The sequence below is a fragment of the Macaca fascicularis genome, chromosome 6, assembly GCF_037993035.2.
Source record: "Macaca fascicularis isolate 582-1 chromosome 6, T2T-MFA8v1.1".
Taxonomy (NCBI): domain Eukaryota; kingdom Metazoa; phylum Chordata; class Mammalia; order Primates; family Cercopithecidae; genus Macaca; species Macaca fascicularis.
The window spans coordinates 79561578-79581608 of record NC_088380.1 but is presented as its reverse complement, the minus strand read 5'-3'; the positions used below and the strand labels follow the sequence as shown (position 1 = coordinate 79581608).

Below are 20031 nucleotides of genomic sequence, written 5' to 3'. Positions count from 1 at the left end.
GGATATTCAGGACTTGAACTAAGCTCTGGACCAAGCAGACCTAATAGATATCTACAGAACTTTCCACCCAAATCAACATAATATACATTCTTCTCAGCACCACATCACAATTATTCTAAAATTGACCACATTATTGGAAGTAAAACACTCCTCAGCAAATGCAAAAGAACGGAAATCATAACAGTCTCTCAGACCACAATGCAATCAAATTAGAACTCAGGATTAAGAAACTCTCTCAGAATAGCACAACTACATGGAAACTGAACAATCTGCTCCTGAATGACTCCTGGATAAACACGAAATTAAGGCAGAAATAAGTAAGTTCTTTGAAATCAAAGATAACAAAGACACAACGTACCAGAATCTCCAGGACACAGCTAAAGCAGTGTTTAGAGGTAAATTTATAGCACTAAATGGCCACAGGAGAACACAGGAATGACCTAAAATTGACACCCTAACAATACAATTAAAATAACTAGAAAAGCAAGAGCAAACAAATTCAAAAGCTAGCAGAAGACAAGAAATAACTGAGATCACAGCAGAACTGAAGGAGATAGAGACACAAAAATCTCTTAAAATAATCAGTGAGTTCAGGAGCTAGTTTTTTGAAAAGATAAACAAAATAGGCAGACTGCTAGCCAGACTATGAACCAAAAAAGTCCAGGACCAGACAGATTCACAGCCAGGCATGGTGGCTCACGTGTGAAATCCCAGCACTTTGGGAGGCTGAAGTGGGCAGATCACCTGTGGTCGGGAGTTCAAGACCAGCCTGATCAACACGGAGAAACCCCATCTGTACAAAAATTCACAGCTGAATTCTACTAGAGGTTCAAAGAGGAGCTGGTACCACTCCTTCTAAAACTATTCCAAACAACAGAAAAAGACAGACTCCTCCCTAACTCATTTATGAGGCCAGCATCATCCTGATACCAAAAAAACCTGAGAGACACACAACAACAAAAAAATTTCAAGCCAATATCCCTGATGAACAAACATCAATGTGAAAATCCTCAATAAAATACTGGCAAACCGAATCCAGCAGTACATTAAAAAGCTTAACCACCACAATCAAGTCAGCTTCATCCCTGGGATGCAAGGGTGGTTCAACACATGCAATTCAATAAATGAAATCCATCACATAAACAGAACCAAAGACAAAAACCGCATGATTATCTCAATAGATGCAGAAAAGGCCTTCGAAAAAATTCAACATCCCTTCATGCTAAAAACTCTCACTAAACTAGGTATCGATGGAAGGTATCTCAAAATAAGAACTATTTATGACAAACCCACAGCCAATATCATACTGAATGGACAAAAGCTGGAAGCATTCCCTCTGAAAATCAGCACTAGACAAGGACGTCCTCTCTCACCACTCCTATTCAACACAGTATTGGAAGTTCTGGCCAGGGCAACCAGGCAAGAGAAAGAAATAAAGAGTATTCAATTAGGAAGACAGGGAGTCAAATTATCTCTGTTTGCAGATAACATGATTGTATATTTAGATAACCCCACTGTCTCAGCCCAAAATCTCCTTAAGCTGCTAAGCAACTTCAGCAAAGTCTCAGGATACAAAATCAATGTGCAAAAATCACAAACTTTCCTATACACCAATAGACAAACAGAGAGCCAAACCATGAGTGAACTCTCATTCACGATTGCTACAAAGAGAATAAATAAAATACCTAGGAATACAACTTACAAGGGATGTGAAGGACCTCTTCAAGGAGAGCTACAAACCACTGCTCAAGCAAATAAGAGAGGACACAAACAAATGGAAAAACATTCTATGCTCATGGATAGGAAGAATCAATATGGTAAAAATGGCCATACTGCCCAAAGTAATTTATAGATTCAATGCTATTCCCATTAAGGTACCACTGACTTTCTTCACAGAGTTAGAAAAAAATACTTTAAATTTCATATAGAACCAAAAAAAGAGCTTGTATAGCCAAGACAATCCTAAGCAAAAAGAACAAAGCTGAAGCCGTCATGCTACCTGGCTTCAAACTATACCACAAGGCTATAGTAACCAAAACAGCATGGTACAGGTAACAAAACAGATATATAGACCAATGAAACAGAACAGAGGCCTCAGAAATAACACCACACATCTACAACCATTTGATCTTTGACAAACCTGACAAAAACAAACAATGGGGAAAGGATTCTCTATTTAATAAATGGTGTTGGGAAAACTGGCTAGTCATATGCAGAAAACTGAAACTGGACCCCTTCCTTACACCTTATACAAAAATTAACTCAAGATAGATTAAAGACTTAAATATAAGACCTAAAACCATAAAAACCCTGGAGGAAAACTTAGGCAATACCATTCAGGACACAGGCATGGGCAAAGACTTCATGACTAAAACACTGAAAGCAATTGCAACAAAAGCCAAATTTGACAAATGGAATCTAATTAAACTAAAGAGCTTCTACACAGCAAAAGAAACTATCAGCAGAGTGAACAGGCAACCTACAGAATGGGAGAGAATTTTTGCAATCTATCCATGTGACAGAGAGCTAATATCCAGAATCTACAAGGAACTTAAACAAATCTACAAGAGAAAAACAACCCCATCAAAAGTGGGCAAAGGATATGAACAGACACTTTTCAAAAGAAGACCTTTATGTAGCCAACAAACAAAAAAGCACATCATCAATGGTCATTAGAGAAATGCAAATCAAAACCACAATGAGATACCATCTCATGCCAGCTAGAATGGTGATCATTAAAAAGTCAGGAAACAACAGATGCGGAGAGGATGTGGAGAAATAGGAACGCGTTTACACTGTTGGTGTGAGTGTAAATTAGTTCAACCATTGTGGAAGACAGTGTGGCAATTCCTCAAGGATCTAGAACCAGAAATACCATTTGACCCAGTAATGCCATTACTGGGTAGATACCCAAAGGATTATAAATCATTCTACTAATAAAGACACATGTACATGTATGTTTATTACAGCACTATTCACAATATCAGACTTGGAACCAACCCAAATGCCCATCAGTGACAGACTGGATAAAGAAAATGTGGCACATATATACCACGGAATACTATGCAGCCATAAAAAATGAATTCATGTCCTTTGCAGGGACATGGATGAAGCTGGAAAGCATCATTCTCAGCAAACACACACAGGAACAGAAAACCAAACACTGCATGTTCTCACTCATAAATAGGAGTTGAACAATGAGAACATATGGGCACAGGGAGGGGAATATCACACGTCAAGGCCCGTTGTGGGGTGGGGGACAAGGGAAGGGATAGCATTAGTAGAAATACCTAATGTAGATGATGGGTTGATGGGTGCAGCAGACCACCACGGCACATGTATACCTATGTAACAAACCTGCACATTCTACACATGTATCCCAGAACTTAAAGTATAATAATAATAATAGATTCTTTTAAAGAAACAAAAAACAGAATAACAGGTTTGGTTTGGGTCCTAGCACTGCAATTTAACTACATTAGTTACAGGACAGGGAGCAATTTAACCCCTTTCATGCTTACTTTCCTTATTTGTAAAGTGGTACTAAACCAACCTCAATAGGTTATTGAAAGAATTAAAAGACACACCCATATAATGCACCTATCTAGGGATACAATAAGGGCTTAATTATCTATAATTATAAAAGTAGAAGTTACATTTATTGAGTATATGTGTCATATAATATGCTAAGTGCTTTCTAAGTTAAATCATTTACTGGTCGTAATTCTGAGATCATAATTATTGTTCCCATTTTATAGATGAAACTAAAGCTCAGTAAGAGTAAGTAATTTGCCCTAAGTCATACAGCTAGTAAATGTTAGCACTAAACAGTGAAACCAAGTTACTCTGAAGTCTGTTTTTGATTATGTTATGATGCTTCCCTACAATAGATTTTTTAAAGTCTGTAATGTTGAAATACACTCAAATTGAACTGTAATGGTGTATTTTCTATCCATATTATGTCTTATTTTCTTTAAAAATCCCCCATTTCTATTACATTGAGAGACTCAGAAATAATGTGGTTTTTGTTGTTGTTGTTGTTTTCTTAAGTTAGTATTTCCCCAAGACTATTGAATAAATTTGAGTTAATAAAATCAATTGTTGGCCAGCCCCAGTGACTCATGCCTGTAACCCCTTTGGGACGCTTAAGTGGAAGGGTAGCTTGAGGCCAGGAGTTTGAGACTAGCCTGGGCAACATAGCGAGATCCCGTCTCTACAAAAAATTTAAAAAATTAACTGGGCATGAAAGTGTACACCTATAGTCCCACCTACTTGGGAGGCTGAGGCAGGAGGATTGTTTGAGCCCAGTAGTTGGAGGTTGTAGTGAGCCATGATGGCACCACTGCACTCCAGCCTGGGTGACAGAGAGAGATCCTGTCTCTTAAAAAAAAAAAAAAAACCCAAATCAATAAATTGCGAAAATGGTCAAAATGCACTGATTTGCTGTATAGCTGTCATGCAATGTAACATGAACATTTGTCTACTTGATTTACGAACCGATGTTCTTATACAACAATTTGTCAGTTACAAAAAAGAAAAAAAAAAGATTGTGCCTTTAAGAAGTCCACTGAGGTTGAGAAAGGGTGAAGTATACTTAAGAGAGGTTCTGAACACCCTGGGGGTTCATGCCTGTAGAAGTTGCTTACCTCAGCTCAACTAGCAATAGTTCATACTATCATATCACACATAATAAAATTAAGTACTTGGAAATTTTAAGACTCTAAAATAGAAACACATTTCCTATGGAAACAACTCTGTTCTCTCAGGCCTTCTTGATTCAAACTTCCTCAATCCCCTCCCATTTATACAACTTCTTTTGGAGGAAGCTCAACAAATGAAACAATTAAACAATCAACATAAAACACATTTCCTGCCATTCCTGTTGCAAAAGATGCCAGAGAGCCTCTGATGAAATAGTCAACCAACACTGGAACAAAATCTTATATTCTGCTACACAATGGAAGATACTTTCTATTCCTTCAGATTATTAGTATATTTAAGGATATGAACTTTAAAAATAGTATGAATAGCTAACAGTTGTTAGCATCACTTATATACTGTATCATTAAAACTGTTAAATATATTTGTAGGTTATAGATCAATAAAATGAAAACGTCCAGAAAGTACATTGCTTAAGGATTAATATCAATTTAAAAATAATACTATTATGGATAGAACTGATTTTTTTTAAAACCTTGATAAAATGATGCCTAAGTTTATTTGAAAGAAACATGCATGAGAAAAAAAAAATTTAAAGAAGCATTACAAGGGAGAATATTAAACTATATTCCTGCTGTTCAATAACTAAAACTGTATGTTACTGATACAAGAAAAGACTGAACTTATTAGAAGACAGTCCAGAAATAAATCAAAGAAAATTGAGAATTTTTTTATTTGGAAGTGCCTCATTTCAACTCAGTGAAGAAAGGATTCATGATTCAATAAATGGAGTTGGGACAAGTGAATCACCATTTCGGGAAAATAATACTATGTAGGGAAAATATAACACCATTTAAGAAAAACATACTTCACACCTTACATCAAAACAAATTCCAAATTGACTAAAGATATGAGTATGCCAAGAGCTATAAAAAAAATACTAAAAGAAGACACAGGCATGGCTGTGAGGAATAATCTTCCAAGTACAATACCAAGACCAAAAATTAAAAACAAAAAAACAAAAAAACAAAAAAACCATTATAAGAATACCGTTTCTGGAACCAGTAAGTGATAATAATCAGTTACAAGATATAAGGTTAATATACAAAAGTCAGTCACTTTCCTATATGCCACCAATGAACAAGTAAAATTTAAAATTTAAAACACATTAGAGGCCAAACATGGTGGCTCACACCTGTAATCCCAGCACTTTCAGAGGCTGAGGCGGGTGGATCACTTGAACTCAGGAGTTCAAGACCAGCCTGGCCAACATGGTGAAACCCTGTCTCAACCAAAAATACAAAAACTAGCTAGGCATGGTGGTGGGCACCTGTAATCGCAGCTACTTGGGAAGTGGAGGCAAGAGAATCGCTTAAACCCAGGAAGAGGAGGATGCAGTGAGCTGAGGTCATCCCACTGCACTGCAGCCTGGGTGACAGAGGCAGTCTCAAAAACAAAACAAAACAAAAAACACATTACGATTTATATTAAAACATCCAAAAATGAAATACTTAGGTACAAATGTAACAAAATAGGTACAAGATCAACATGAGGAAAACTACAAAGTCTGAAAAAAAGCAAAGAAGAACTAAATACAGTCTCTGGCCTATGATGGTTCAACTTAAGATTTTTCAGCTTTATGAAGGGTTTTTATCTGGACATAATCCCACCATTAAGTCAGGGAATATCTAGACTTATGATGGTTTGACTTACAATTTTTCAACTTTATAATGGGTTTATCCAAATGTAACTCCATTGTAAGCCAAGGAGCATCCTTAAATGGAGAGATATTCCATGTTCATGAAGGGGAAGACTCTATGATCAAATGCCAGTCAGTTCTTCCCAACTTCATCTATACACTCAATGCAATCCTAGTCAAAATCCCAGCAACTTATTTTGTGGATGTCAACAAACTGATTCTAAAATGTATATGGTGAGGCAAAAGATCCAATTAGCCAACACAATATTGAAGAACAAGAACAAAACTGAAGGACTGAAACTACTTGACTTCAAGACTTACTATAAAGTTACAGTAATTAAGATAGTGTGGTATTGGCAAAAGAACAGACAAATAGATCAATGAAACAGAATACAGAGCCCAGAAATAGACTCACATAAATACAGACAATTGGTCTTTGAAAAAGGAGCAATGACTCAGTAACACGGATAAGAGTTTCTTTTTTTTTTTTCTTTTTTCTTTTCTGGAGACTCATGCTGTTGCCCAGGCAGGAGTGCAATCATGGCTCACTGCCACCTCGACCTCCCAGGCGCAAACAATCTTCCCACCTTGGCCTCCCGAACAGCTAGGACCATGGGCCTGTGCCACCACTCCCAGTTATTTTTTTCTATTTTTTGTAGAAGCAGGGTTTTGCTATGTTGCCTAGACTGGTCTTGAACCCCTGGGCTCAAGTGATCTTCCCACCTTGGCCTCCCAAAGTGCTGGGATTACAGGCGTGAGCCGCCACACCTAGCAAGAAAAGTTTTTTTTTTTTTTAACAAATTGTGCTGGAACAATTGGATATCCACATGTTAAAAAAAAAAAAAAAAAAAAAGAGATGAACTTATATCCTCCACAAAAATGAACTCAAATGAATCACAGACCTAACTGTAAAGTGCAAAACTATAAAATTCCTAGAAGATAACACAAGAGAAAATATAGATGGACTTGGATTTAATGATGACTATTTAGATACAATACCAAAGGCACAATCCATGAAAGAAATAATTGATAAACTAGACTTCATTAAAATTAAAAATTTCCGCTCTGTGAAAGATACTGTCAATAGAATAAAAAGAAAAGCCACAGGTTGGGAAACAATATTTGCAAAAGACATATCTGATACAGGTCTGCTGTCCAAAATACACAAAGAACTCTTAAGAACCAAAAATAAGAAGGCAGACAACTTGATTATAAATGGTCAAGGACCTTAACAGACACCTCAACAAAGAAGATAAACAGATGGCAAATAAGCACATGAAAAGATGCTCCACATCATATGTCATCAGGGAAATGCAAATTAAAACAACAATGAGATACCACTATACATATATTAGAATAGCCAAAATTCACAATAGTGATAACACCAAATGATGGCAATGATATTCAGCAACAGGAATTCTCATTCATTGTTGGTGGGAAGACAAAATGGTATGGTCATTTTCGAAGACAGTTTGGCAGCTTCTTATAAAGCTAAACATAATTTAATTTTACCATATTATCCAGCGATTGCACTCCTTAGTATTTACCCAAAGGAGTTGAAAACTTATGTCCATACATAAGCCTGGCCATGGATATTTACAGCAGCTTTATTCATAATTCCCAAAACTTAGAAGCAACCAAAGTAACCTTCAGTAGGTAAATGGACAAATAGCTTGATAGCTCATTTATTTTATGTGCTGAATATTATTCAATTGTCTATGGTATGGCTCATACCTGTAATCCCAGAACTTTGGAAGGCTGAGGCGGGCGGATTACATGAGGCCAGGAGTTGGAGACCAGATTGGCCAACATGGTGAAACCCTGTCTCTACTAAAAAATGCAAAAATTAGCTAGGCATGGAGGTGGGCACTGGTTATCCCAGCTACTCGGGAGGCCAAGGGAGGAGAAAAGCTTGAACCTGGGAGGAGGAGGTTGCAGTGAGCCAAAATTGCACCACTGCACTCCAGCCTGGGCAACAAAGTGAGAGAGACTCCATCTCAAAAAAAAAAAAAAAAATTGTCTGTGGTACATCCAGACAATTGAATAACATTCAGTACATAAAATAAATGAACTATTAAGCTATGAAAAGACATGAAGGAAATGTAAATGTATGCATTTACACTGCATAAGTAAAAACAGTCAGTCTGAAAAGGCTATATCCTGTATGATTCTAATATATGACATTTAGAAAAGGGAAAACTATGGAGATAGTAAAAAGGTCAGTGATTGCCAGGGGTTACTGGGGGAGGGAGGGATGAATAGATGGAGCACCGAGTATTTTTTTAGGGCAGTGAAACTACTCTTTATGATACTATAATGGTGGATGCACCTCACTGTACATTTGTCGAAACCCACAGAATGTACACCACCAATATTGAACCCTAATGTAAACTATCAACTTTGGGTGATAAGGTGGTGTCAACGTAGGTTCATCAACTGTAACAAATGTACCCCTCTGGTGGGGGATGATGATAGCGGGGGAGGTTATGCCTGTGGGGAGAAAGGAGTATATGGAATATCTTTGTACCTTTTGTTCAATTTTGCTGTGAACCTAAAACCGCTTTGAAAAATATGGTCTTTTTATACATGCTTGTGTTTGTTCACTGCAGCACAATTCACAACAGCAAAGACACGGAATCAATCTAAATGCTCATCAATGATAGACTGGATAAAGAAAATTTTATACATATACACCATGGAATACCGTGCGGCAATAAAAAAGAATGAAATCATGTCTTTTGCAAGGACATGGATGGAGCTGGAGGCCATTATCCCTAGTAACTAACAAAGGAACAGAAACCACATACGGCATGTTCTCACTTGTAAGTGGGAGCTAAATCATGAAACCACATGGACACATAGAGGGGAACAACATACACTGGGGCCTACTGGAGGGTGGACCATGGGAGGAGGGAGAGGATCAGGAAGAATAACTAATGGGTAGTACTAGGCTTAATGCCTGGGTGACAAAATAATCTGTACAACAAACCCCCATGACACCAGTTTACTTATATAACAAACCTGCACATGTACCCCAAACTTAAAAGTTAAAAAAAATAAATTTTGAAGTGAAAGGAAGATATATACATATATATATATACAATTTTTTTTAAAGTCACTGGCTTTGATTACATAAATATTAAAAATTATATGGGAAAAACTGCAAAATTAAAAGATAATATATTGGAAAAATATTCAAAACAAATGGCAAGAAAAAATCTCTAATATATTAAGACCCTATAAATCAAGATAGATATAAACTCCCCTAAAAATGTGGGCAAAAAACATTGCTTCAGGCTGCTACTTGAATCCCAAAATCCATTCTTCCTTCCTTCCATAGTAATGAATTTTCAGCTGGGCACATGGGCACCCAGCTAAAGTTATAGCTTCTCTTGCAGTTAGGTGTGGCCATGTAACTTAAATTCTTGCCAAATAATGTCAGCTGAAGTAATGTGTGCAACTTCTTTTGCACTTGTTTAATAGCAAATTACTGTACTTGCCTTCAATTATTTCCCTTTCTTTCTTCCTTAACCAGGAGATGGAATATGGATGGAAAATAATTCAGTTTTGCTAATTCAGGTAAGGATAACACCAGGGGATGATGGAACAGCATGATTTAAAGAACCTGGGTCTCTAAATGATAATCAGAGTCACTCACCAGCTAGAACTACTCACTTATGTGAGAAAGAAAGCAGCTCTTATTTAAAATATTACATTTTTGGTTTCTTGTGCTAGCAACTTAGCATATATCCTCACAAATAGAATAAAAGAGGAAATTCTCACAATAAGGAAATATTAATGGCTTACAATTATGTGAGAAAATCAATACTCTCATGCTGAAAATGTAAAATGATACCATCTTTGATCAAAATAACAGCACTAGAGTACAAAGGTAAGAAGGATAATCACAGGGTTGTGTATGAAACAAAAACCTGAAATCAAGGTGGGATATGGTAAATAAATTATGGTACCTCCATACAGTGGAATGCTGTGAAGCATTAAAAATGATGATATGACAAATAGATCATCTTTCATCATAATAGAAGACCATGTAAAAATTATCTTGTGCTCTGAGAAGGCATATGTATCAAAAAATGACACATTATATAGTTTGGTAAAGAAAGCATAAAATTTATGATCTTTGAACTCTGTCACAAGAGAAGGATTTTGTAACATATTAGATTAATCTAATTTTACTGTTACCTTATAGACTAGAGCTTTGTTAACATTGGATCAGATTTTGATAAAGGGTAAACGCCTCTTGCCATGACTTGTTTTACTATCAGAAATTTGACTGCTTTGAGTTGTCAGTCTACCACACAGTGCCCTGCAACTTGGATATTCCCAAACTTTTCTCCTGAAATAACTTTTAATAGAAGAGGAAACTGAGTATTTACTTCCCGAGATCCTGGAGAAGGCAAAAACCTTCCAAGATTTTAGAAGTCTTGTGTTTTATCTTAAAAGTTCATGTACATTTGGCATTCTAATCTATAGTGTGACTTTTTATTTTACTATAACATGGTTATGTTTTAAGTTACTTTCCAATTTAATTAGTTAACATATTCCTCAAATATATTTTGCAACATCAGTATTGCAGAAACATGCCACATTTATCCTGTGGCCTTTTTCTAGCTGCGAAGTATGTATACAATAAAAAGAACACAGGCTTTGGATTAAATCCTCGTTTTGCCAACTACTTGTCCTATCAAGCTGGGCAAGTTACTCAACCTAATTAAGACTTCATTTATTCATCTGTATAACAGAGGTGACAATGTCTAGGTGTGGAGTCTTTATGTAAATGAGCAGAGCAACACTCAGAAAAGTATGTTCATTTGCTGAATATGTATGCTTTACAATATACTGAACATTTACATTTCATCTTGTTTTCAGTTATGACTTGATAATACATTTTAACTGTCAATTACTATTCTACCAGCTTCCACTTTATTTAACAATTTAACTAATACCTGTAATTGTGCTTTTCTTAGCTGTTGGCTGGTGATTTCAGCTTTTTGTTGCATCATATTTTCAATTCGTTGGTTGACCTGCTTTTCTTTCTTGAGTTCATTTCCATAAAATCTGGAGCCCTATGGAGGAAAACAAAACAAAACATAAGAAAAATATCTGAAAGAAAGCATCACTGTAGTATAACCTGGTGGCTAAGAGCACATACTCGGGAAACAGAAGATTAAATTTAAAACTTAGCTCTACTACTTACTAGATTGGTGACCCTAAAATTATTTAATCTTTCTACATCTCAGTTTATTTGTAAGATGAATTTATTAGTAGTTAATTAAATTACAGGATTGTTGTGAGGCAGTACTTAGCATAGTACAAGCTCTCTGAGATGAATTCAGATTTGCATTCAGAAAAGAACAGTATGTCCTAGGTAGGATCCACAGGGCATATAAAAGGCCTTAATGGGTTGGGTCATCAGTTATCTCTTGCATTAAAAAATACTCCTTACAAAGTATTTTCAAATATTTAATGTTAAGTCATTAAAGAAAATGTAGAAAATAATTTTAAAAACTGCCCATCATTTCATCACTGAACATAGTGTCCATCCATTTATCTGGTTGATAGACATTTAGCTTATTTTCACTTTTTGGCTACAGTGAAAAATGCTATCGTAAACATTTGTGGACAAGTTTTCATGTGGACATCCGTTGTCATTTCTCTCAGGTATGTACCTAGGAGTGGGGTTTCTGTGTCATATGGTACCTCTATACTCAACCTTTTGAGGAAATGCCAGTCCGTTTTCCAAAGTGGTTGAACCATTTTATAATCCCATCAGCAATGCAGGAAGGTTCCAATTTCTCCACATCCTTGCCAACATTTGTTACTGTGTCTTACTTATTATAGCTATTCTAAGCAATACTAGTATGAATGGCATCTCTTTGTGGTTTTTAAATTTGTATTTGCCTGATGACTAATGATACTGAGCATCTTTTCATGTGCCTAGAGCCATTTGTATATCTTCTTTACTTAAATGTTTATTCACATCTTTTGACCATTTTTTGATTCGGTTGCTTGTCTTATTGAGTTGTAGACCTTTTCTGTATATTCTGGATATAAGTCTTTTGTCACATATGTGTTTTACAAATATTTTACCCAAGGCACACTGATCTTTTTCTTTCTTTTTTTTTTTTTTTAAGAGATGGGAGGTCTCATTATGTTGCCCAGGATGGTCTCAAACTCCTGATCCTCCCACCTCAGCCTTCCAAAGTGTTAGGATTACAGGCATGAGCCACCACACCTGACCTTTTTATTTTTATTGCTGTCTTTTGAAGCGTAAACATTTTAAATTTTGATGAGGACCAATTCATCAACTTTCTTTTATTGACTGTGCTTTTAGTATCACATCTAAATTTCTGCCTAACTGAAGGTCTTAGAGGCTTTCTCAAATTTTCTCCTAAAAGTTGTATTGTTTTGGCTTTTTAAGTCTATTTTGAGTTAATTTTGTGTATGGTATAAGGGGTTTATTATTATTATTATTATACTTTAAGTTCTAGGGTACATGTGCATAACGTGCAGGTTTGTTACATATGTATACTTGTGCCATGTTGGCGTGCTGCACCCATCAACTCGTCAGCACCCATCAACTTGTCATTTACATCAGGTATAACTCCCAATGAATTCCCTCCCCTCTCCCCCCTCCCCATGATAGGCCCCTGTGTCTGATGTTCCCCTTCCTGAGTCCAGGTGATCTCATTGTTCAGTTCCCACCTATGAGTGAGAACATGTGGTGTTTGGTTTTCTGATCTTGCGATAGTTTGTTGAGAATGATGGTTTCCATCTGCATCCATGTCCCTACAAAGGACACGAACTCATCCTTTTTTATGGTTGCATAGTATTCCATGGTGTATATGTGCCACATTTTCTTAATCCAGTCTGTCACTGATGGACATTTGGGTTGATTCCAAGTCTTTGCTATTGTGAATAGTGCCACAATAAACATATGCGTGCATGTGTCTTTATAGCAGCATGATTTATAATCCTTTGGGTATATACTCAGTAATGGGATGGCTGGGTCATATGGTACTTCTAGTTCTAGATCCTTGAGGAATCGCCATACTGTTTTCCATAATGGTTGAACTAGTTTGCAATCCCAACATCAGTGTAAAAGTGTTCCTATTTCTCTACATCCTCTCCAGCACTTGTTGTTTCCTGACTTTTTAATGATTGCCATTCTAACTGGTGTGAGATGGTATCACATTGTGGTTTTGATTTGCATTTCTCTGATGGCGAGTGATGATGAGCATTTTTTCATCTGTCTGTTGGCTGTATGAATGTTTTCTTCTGAGAAATGTCTGTTCATATCCTTTGCCCACTTTTTGATGGGGTTGTTGTTTTTCTTGTAAATTTGCTTGAGTTCTTTGTAGGTTCTGGATATTAGCCCTTTGTCAGATGAGTAGATTGCAAAAATTTTCTCCCATTCTGTAGGTTGCCTGTTCACTCTGATGGTAGTTTATTTTGCTGTGCAGAAGCTCTTTAGTTTAATTAGATCCCATTTGTCAATTTTGGCTTTTGTTGCCGTTGCTTTTGCTGTTTTAGACATGAAGTCCTTGCCCATGCCTATGTCCTGAATGGTATTACCTAGGTTTTCTTCCAGGGTTTTTATGGTATTAGGTCTAACATTTAAGTCTCTAATCCATCTTGAATTAATTTTCGTATAAGGAGTAAGGAAAGGATCCAGTTTCAGCTTTCTACTTATGGCTAGCCAATTTTCCCAGCACCATTTATTAAATAGGGAATCCTTTCCCCATTTCTTGTTTTTCTCAGGTTTGTCAAAGATCAGATGGCTGTAGATGTGTGGTATTATTTCTGAGGACTCTGTTCTGTTCCATTGGTCGATATCTCTGTTTTGGTACCAGTACCATGCTGTTTTGGTTACTGTAGCCTTGTAGTATAGTTTGAAGTCAGGTAGTATGATGCCTCCAGCTTTGTTCTTTTGACTTAGGATTGTTTTGGCAATGTGGGCTCTTTTTTCATTCCATATGAAGTTTAAAGTAGTTTTTTCCAATTCTGTGAAGAATTTCATTGGTAGCTTGATGGGGATGGCATTGAATCTATAAATTACCTTGGGCAGTATGGCCATTTTCACAATATTGATTCTTCCTATCCATGAGCATGGTATGTTCTTCCATTTGTTTGTGTCCTCTTTTATTTCACTGAGCAGTGGTTTGTAGTTCTCCTTGAAGAGGTCCTTTACATCCCTTGTAAGTTGGATTCCTAGGTATTTTATTCTCTTTGAAGCAATTGTGAATGGAAGTTCATTCATGATTTGGCTCTCTGTCTGTTACTGGTGTATAAGAATGCTTGTGATTTTTGCACATTAATTTTATATCCTGAGACTTTGCTGAAGTTTCTTATCAGCTTAAGGAGATTTTGGGCTGAGACAATGTGGTTTTCTAAATATACAATCATGTCATCTGCAAACAGGGACAATTTGACTTCTTCTTTTCCTAACTGAATACCCTTGATTTCTTTCTCTTGCCTGATTGCCCTAGCCAGAACTTCCAACACTATGTTGAATAGGAGTGGTGAGAGAGGGCATCCCTGTCTTGTGCCAGTTTTCAAAGGGAATTTTTCCAGTTTTTGCCCATTCAGTATGATATTGCCTGTGGGTCTGTCATAAACAGCTCTTATTATTTTGAGATACGTTCCATCAATACCGAATTTATTGATAGTTTTTAGCATGAAGGGCTGTTGAATTTTGTCAAAGGCATTTTCTGCATCTATTGACATAATCATGTGGTTTTTGTCTTTGGTTCTGTTTATATGCTGGATTACATTTATTGATTTGCGTATGCTGAACCAGCCTTGCATCCCAGGGATGAAGCCCACTTGATCATGGTGGATAAGCTTTTTGATGTGCTGTTGGATCCGGTTTGCCAATATTTTATTGAGGATTTTTGCATCGATGTTCATCAGGGATATTGGTCTAAAACTCTCTTTTTTTGTTGTGTCTCTGCCAGGCTTTGGTATCAGGATGATGTTGGCCTCATAAAGTGAGTTAGGGAGGATTCTCTCTTTTTCTATTGATTGGAATAGTTTCAGAAGGAATGGTACCAGCTCCTCCTTGTACCTCTGGTAGAATTCAGCTGTGAATCCATCTGGTCCTGGACTTTTTTTGGTTGGTAGGCTATTAATTATTGCCTCAATTTCAGAGCCTGCTATTGGTCTATTCAGGGATTCAGCTTCTTCCTGGTTTAGTCTTGGGAGAGTGTAAGTGTCCAGGAAATTATCCATTTCTTCTAGGTTTTCTAGTTTATTTGTGTAGAGGTGTTTATAGTATTCTCTGATGGTAGTTTGTATTTCTCTGGGGTCAGTGGTGATATCCCGTTTATCATTTTTTATTGTATCTATTTGATTCTTCTCTCTTTTCTTCTTTATTAGTCTTGCTAGAGGTCTATCAATTTTGTTGATCTTTTCAAAAAACCAACTCCTGGATTCATTGATTTTTTGAAGGGTTTTTTGTGTCTCTATCTCCTTCAGTTCTGCTCTGATCTTAGTTATTTCTTGCCTTCTGCTAGCTTTTGAATGTGTTTGCTCTTGCTTCTCTAGTTCTTTTAATTGTGATGTTAGAGTGTCAATTTTAGATCTTTCCAGCTTTCTCTTGTGGGCATTTAGTGCTATAAATTTCCCTCTACACACTGCTTTAAATGTGTCCCAGAGATTCTGGTATGTTGTATCTTTGTTCTCATTGGTTTCAAAGAATATCTTTATTTCTGCCTTCATTTCGTTATGTACCCAGTAGTCATTCAGGAGCAGGTTATTCAGTTTCCATGTAGTTGAGCGGTTTTGATTGAGTTTCTAAATCCTGAGTTCTATTTTGATTGCACTGTGGTCTGAGAGACAGTTTGTTATAATTTCCATTCTTGTATATTTGCTGAGGAGTGCTTTACTTCCAATTATGTAGTCTATTTTGGAATGAGTGTGAAGTGGTGCTGAGAAGAATGTATATTCTGTTGATTTGGGGGGGAGAGTTCTGTAGATGTCTATTAGGTCCGCTTGGTGCAGAGATGAGTTCAGTTCCTGGATATCCTTGTTAATTTTCTGTCTTGTTGATCCGTCTAATGTTGACAGTGGGGTGTTGAAGTCTCCCATTATTATTGTATGAGAGTCTAAGTCTCTTTGTAAGTCTCCAAGGACTTGTTTTATGAATCTGGGTGCTCCTGTATTGGGTGCATATATATTTAGGATAGTTAGCTCTTCCTGTTGAATTGATCCCTTTACCATTATGTAATGGCCTTCTTTGTCTCTTTTGATCTTTGATGGTTTAAAGTCTGTTTTATCAGAGACTAGTATTGCAACCCCTGCTTTTTTTTGTTCTCCATTTGCTTGGTAGATCTTCTTCCATCCCTTTATTTTGAGCCTATGTATGTCTCTGCATGTGAGATGGGTCTCCTGAATACAGCAAACTGATGGGTCTTGACTCTTTATCCAGTTTCCCAGTCTGTGTCTTTTAATTGGAGCATTTAGTCCATTTACATTTAAAGTTAATATTGTTATGTGTGAACTTGATCCTGCCATTATGATATTAACTGGTTATTTTGCTCATTAGTTGATGCAGTTTCTTCCTAGCCTTGATGGTCTTTACATTTTGGCATGTTTTTGCAATGGCTGGTACCTGTTGTTCCTGTCCATGTTTAGTGCTTCCTTCAGGGTCTCTTGTAAGGCAGGCCTAGTGGTGACAAAATCTCTAAGCATTTGCTTATCTGTAAAGGATTTTATTTCTCCTTCACTTATGAAACTTAGTTTGGCTGGATATGAAATTCTGGGTTGAAAATTCTTTTCTTTAAGAATGTTGAATATTGGCCCCCACTCTCTTCTGGCTTGGAGAGTTTCTGCCGAGAGATCTGCTGTTAGTCTGATGGGCTTCCCTTTGTGGGTAACCCGACCTTTCTCTCTGGCTGCCCTTAACAGTTTTTCCTTCATTTCAACTTTGGTGAATCTGACAACTATGTGTCTTGCAGTTGCTCTTCTCAAGGAGTATCTTTGTGGCGTTCTCTGTATTTCCTGAATTTGAATGTTGGCCTGCCCTACTAGGTTGGGGAAGTTCTCCTGGATGATATCCTGAAGAGTGTTATCCAACTTGGTTCCATTTCCCCCCTCACTTTCAGGCACCCCAATCAGACGTAGATTTGGTCTTTTTACATAATCCCATACTTCTTGCAGGCTTTGTTCATTTCTTTTTCTTCTTTTTTCTTTAGATTTCTCTTCTCGCTTCATTTCATCCATTTGATCCTCAATCACTGATACTCTTTCTTCTAGTTGATCGAGTCGGTTACTGAAACTTGTGCATTTGTCACGTAATTCTCGTGTCATGGTTTTCATCTCTGTCAGTTCATTTATGGCCTTCTCTGCATTGATTATTCTAGTTATCAATTCTTCCACTCTTTTTTCAAGGTTTTTAGTTTCTTTGTGCTGGGTACGTAATTCCTCCTTTAGCTCTGAGAAGTTTGATGGACTGAAGCCTTCTTCTCTCATCTCGTCAAAGTCATTCTCCGTCCAGCTTTGATCCATTGCTGGCGATGAGCTGCGTTCCTTTCCAGGGGGAGATGTGCTCTTATTTTTTGAATTTCCAGCTTTTCTGCCCTGCTTTTTCCCCATCTTTGTGGTTTTATCTGCCTCTGGTCTTTGATGATGGTGATGTACTGATGGGGTTTTGGTGTGGGTGTCCTTCCTGTTTGTTAGTTTTCCTTCTAACAGTCAGGACCCTCAGCTGTAGGTCTGTTGGAGATTGTTTGAGGTCCACTCCAGACCCTGTTTGCCCGGGTATCAGCAGCAGAGTCTGCAGAAGATAGAATATTGCTGAACAGCGAGTGTACCTGTCTGATTCTTGCTTTGGAAGCTTCCTCTCAGGGGTGTACTCCACCGTGTGAGGTGTGCGGTGTCAGTCTGCTCCTAGTGGTGGATGTCTCCCAGTTAGGCTACTCAGGGGTCAGGGGCCCACTTGAGCAGGCAGTCTGTCCGTTCTCAGATCTCAGCCTCCGTGTTGGGAGATCCACTGCTCACTTCCAAGCTGTCAGACAGAGTCGTTTGCATCTGCAGAGGTTTCTGCTACTTTTGTTGTTGTTGTTGTTGTTGTTGTTGTTTAGCTGTGCCCTGTCCCCAGAGGTGGAGTCCACAGAGACTGACAGGCCTCCTTGAGCTGCTGTGAGCTCCACCCAGTTCCAGCGTCCCAGCAGCTTTGTTTACCCACTTAAGCCTCAGCAATGGCTGGCGCCCCTCCCCCAGCCTCACTGCTGCCTTGCCGTTAGATCGCAGACTGCTGTGCTAGCAATGAGGGAGGCTCCCTGGGCGTGGGACCCTCCCGGCCAAGTGTGGGATATAGTCTCCTGGTGTGCCCGTTTGCTAAGACCCTTGGTAAAGCACAGTATTGGGGTGGGAGTTACCCGATTTTCCAGGTGTTGTGTGTCTCAGTTCCCCTGGCTAGGAAAAGGGATTCCTTTCCCCCTTGCGCTTCCCAGGTGAGGCGATGCCTCGCCCTGCTTCAGCTCTCGCTGGTCGGGCTGCAGCAGCTGACCTACACCGGTGGCTGGCAATCCCTAGTGAGATGAACCCAGTACCTTGGTTGAAAATGCCGAAATCACCTGTCTTCTGTGTCGCTCGCGCTGGGAGCTGGAGACTGGAGCCGTTCCTATTTGGCCGTCTTGCTCCGCCCCCTTGTTTTGTTTTTAAAGACAGGGTCTCACTATGTTGCCCAGGCTGGTCTCAAACTCCTGGGCTCAAGTGATCCTCCTATCTCGGACTACCAAAGTGCTGGGATTACAGGTGTGAGTCACTGCACCTGGCCTTTTTCTTTATTTTTATTGTCTCACTGCACTGGTTAGAACTGTTAGGACTATGTTGAGTTGAAAAGGTGAGAGGGGACATTCTTGCCTTGTAATTTTAGGGAGAAAGTGTTCAATCTTCCACCATAAAGTATGATGTTTACTGTAGGTTTTTTTTTAAATAGATGTCCTTTACTAGATTGAGGAAGTACCCTTCTATTTCAAGTTTGTTAAGAGCTTTTAGCATGAATAGTGGTGGGATTTTATCAAATATGCTTTTTCTGAGTCTACTAATATGATTGTGTGGTTTTGTGCCCTTTATTTTAATATGATGTATTACATTAATTGATTTTCAGGTCTCTTTTTTTTTCTTTCCTTTTTCCGAGAAGGAGTCTTGCTCTGTTGCCCAGGCTGGAGTACACTGGCATGATCTTGGCTCACTGCAACCTCCACCTCCCGGATTCAAGCAATTCTCCTGTCTCAGCCTCCCGAGTAGCTGGGACTACAGGCATATGCCACCATGCCTGGCTCATTTTTTAATTTTTAGCAGAGATGTGGTTTCACCATATTGGTCACGCTGGTCTTGAACTCCTGACCTCAGGTGATCCACCCACCTCAGCCTCCCAAAGCGCTGGGGTCATAGGCATGAGCTTGGCCGATTTTTAGATCTTAAACCAACCTTGCTTTCCTAAGATAAATGCCATTTGGTTATGGTGCATAATCTTTTTGATATATTGTTTAAATCAATCCTCTAATATTTTGTTGAGGACTTTCGCATTCATAATGATGTATAACCTTGTGTTTGGCTTTGGTATCAGGGTGATACTGGCCTCATAGGAGTTGGGAAGTGTTCCATCCTTCTCTATTGTCTAGAAAAGCTTATGGAATATTGGT

The 20031-nt window shown here is 38.0% G+C and overlaps 1 protein-coding gene across 22 annotated transcripts in view; it reads right to left on the bottom strand.

The window, feature by feature from the left end:
- POLK (DNA polymerase kappa) overlaps positions 1-20031 on the bottom strand; it is an 88284-nt gene that overhangs the window by 35457 nt on the left and 32796 nt on the right. For all 22 annotated transcript variants that reach the window (XR_012413751.1, XR_012413750.1, XR_012413748.1 and 19 more), the window contains one exon: positions 11326-11445. Coding sequence is in view for 13 of the 22 variants with exons in the window: in XM_073993626.1 (XP_073849727.1) it covers positions 11326-11445 (120 nt within the window). In the remaining 9 variants the exon portion in view is untranslated. The remainder of the gene's footprint in view (positions 1-11325; positions 11446-20031) is intronic.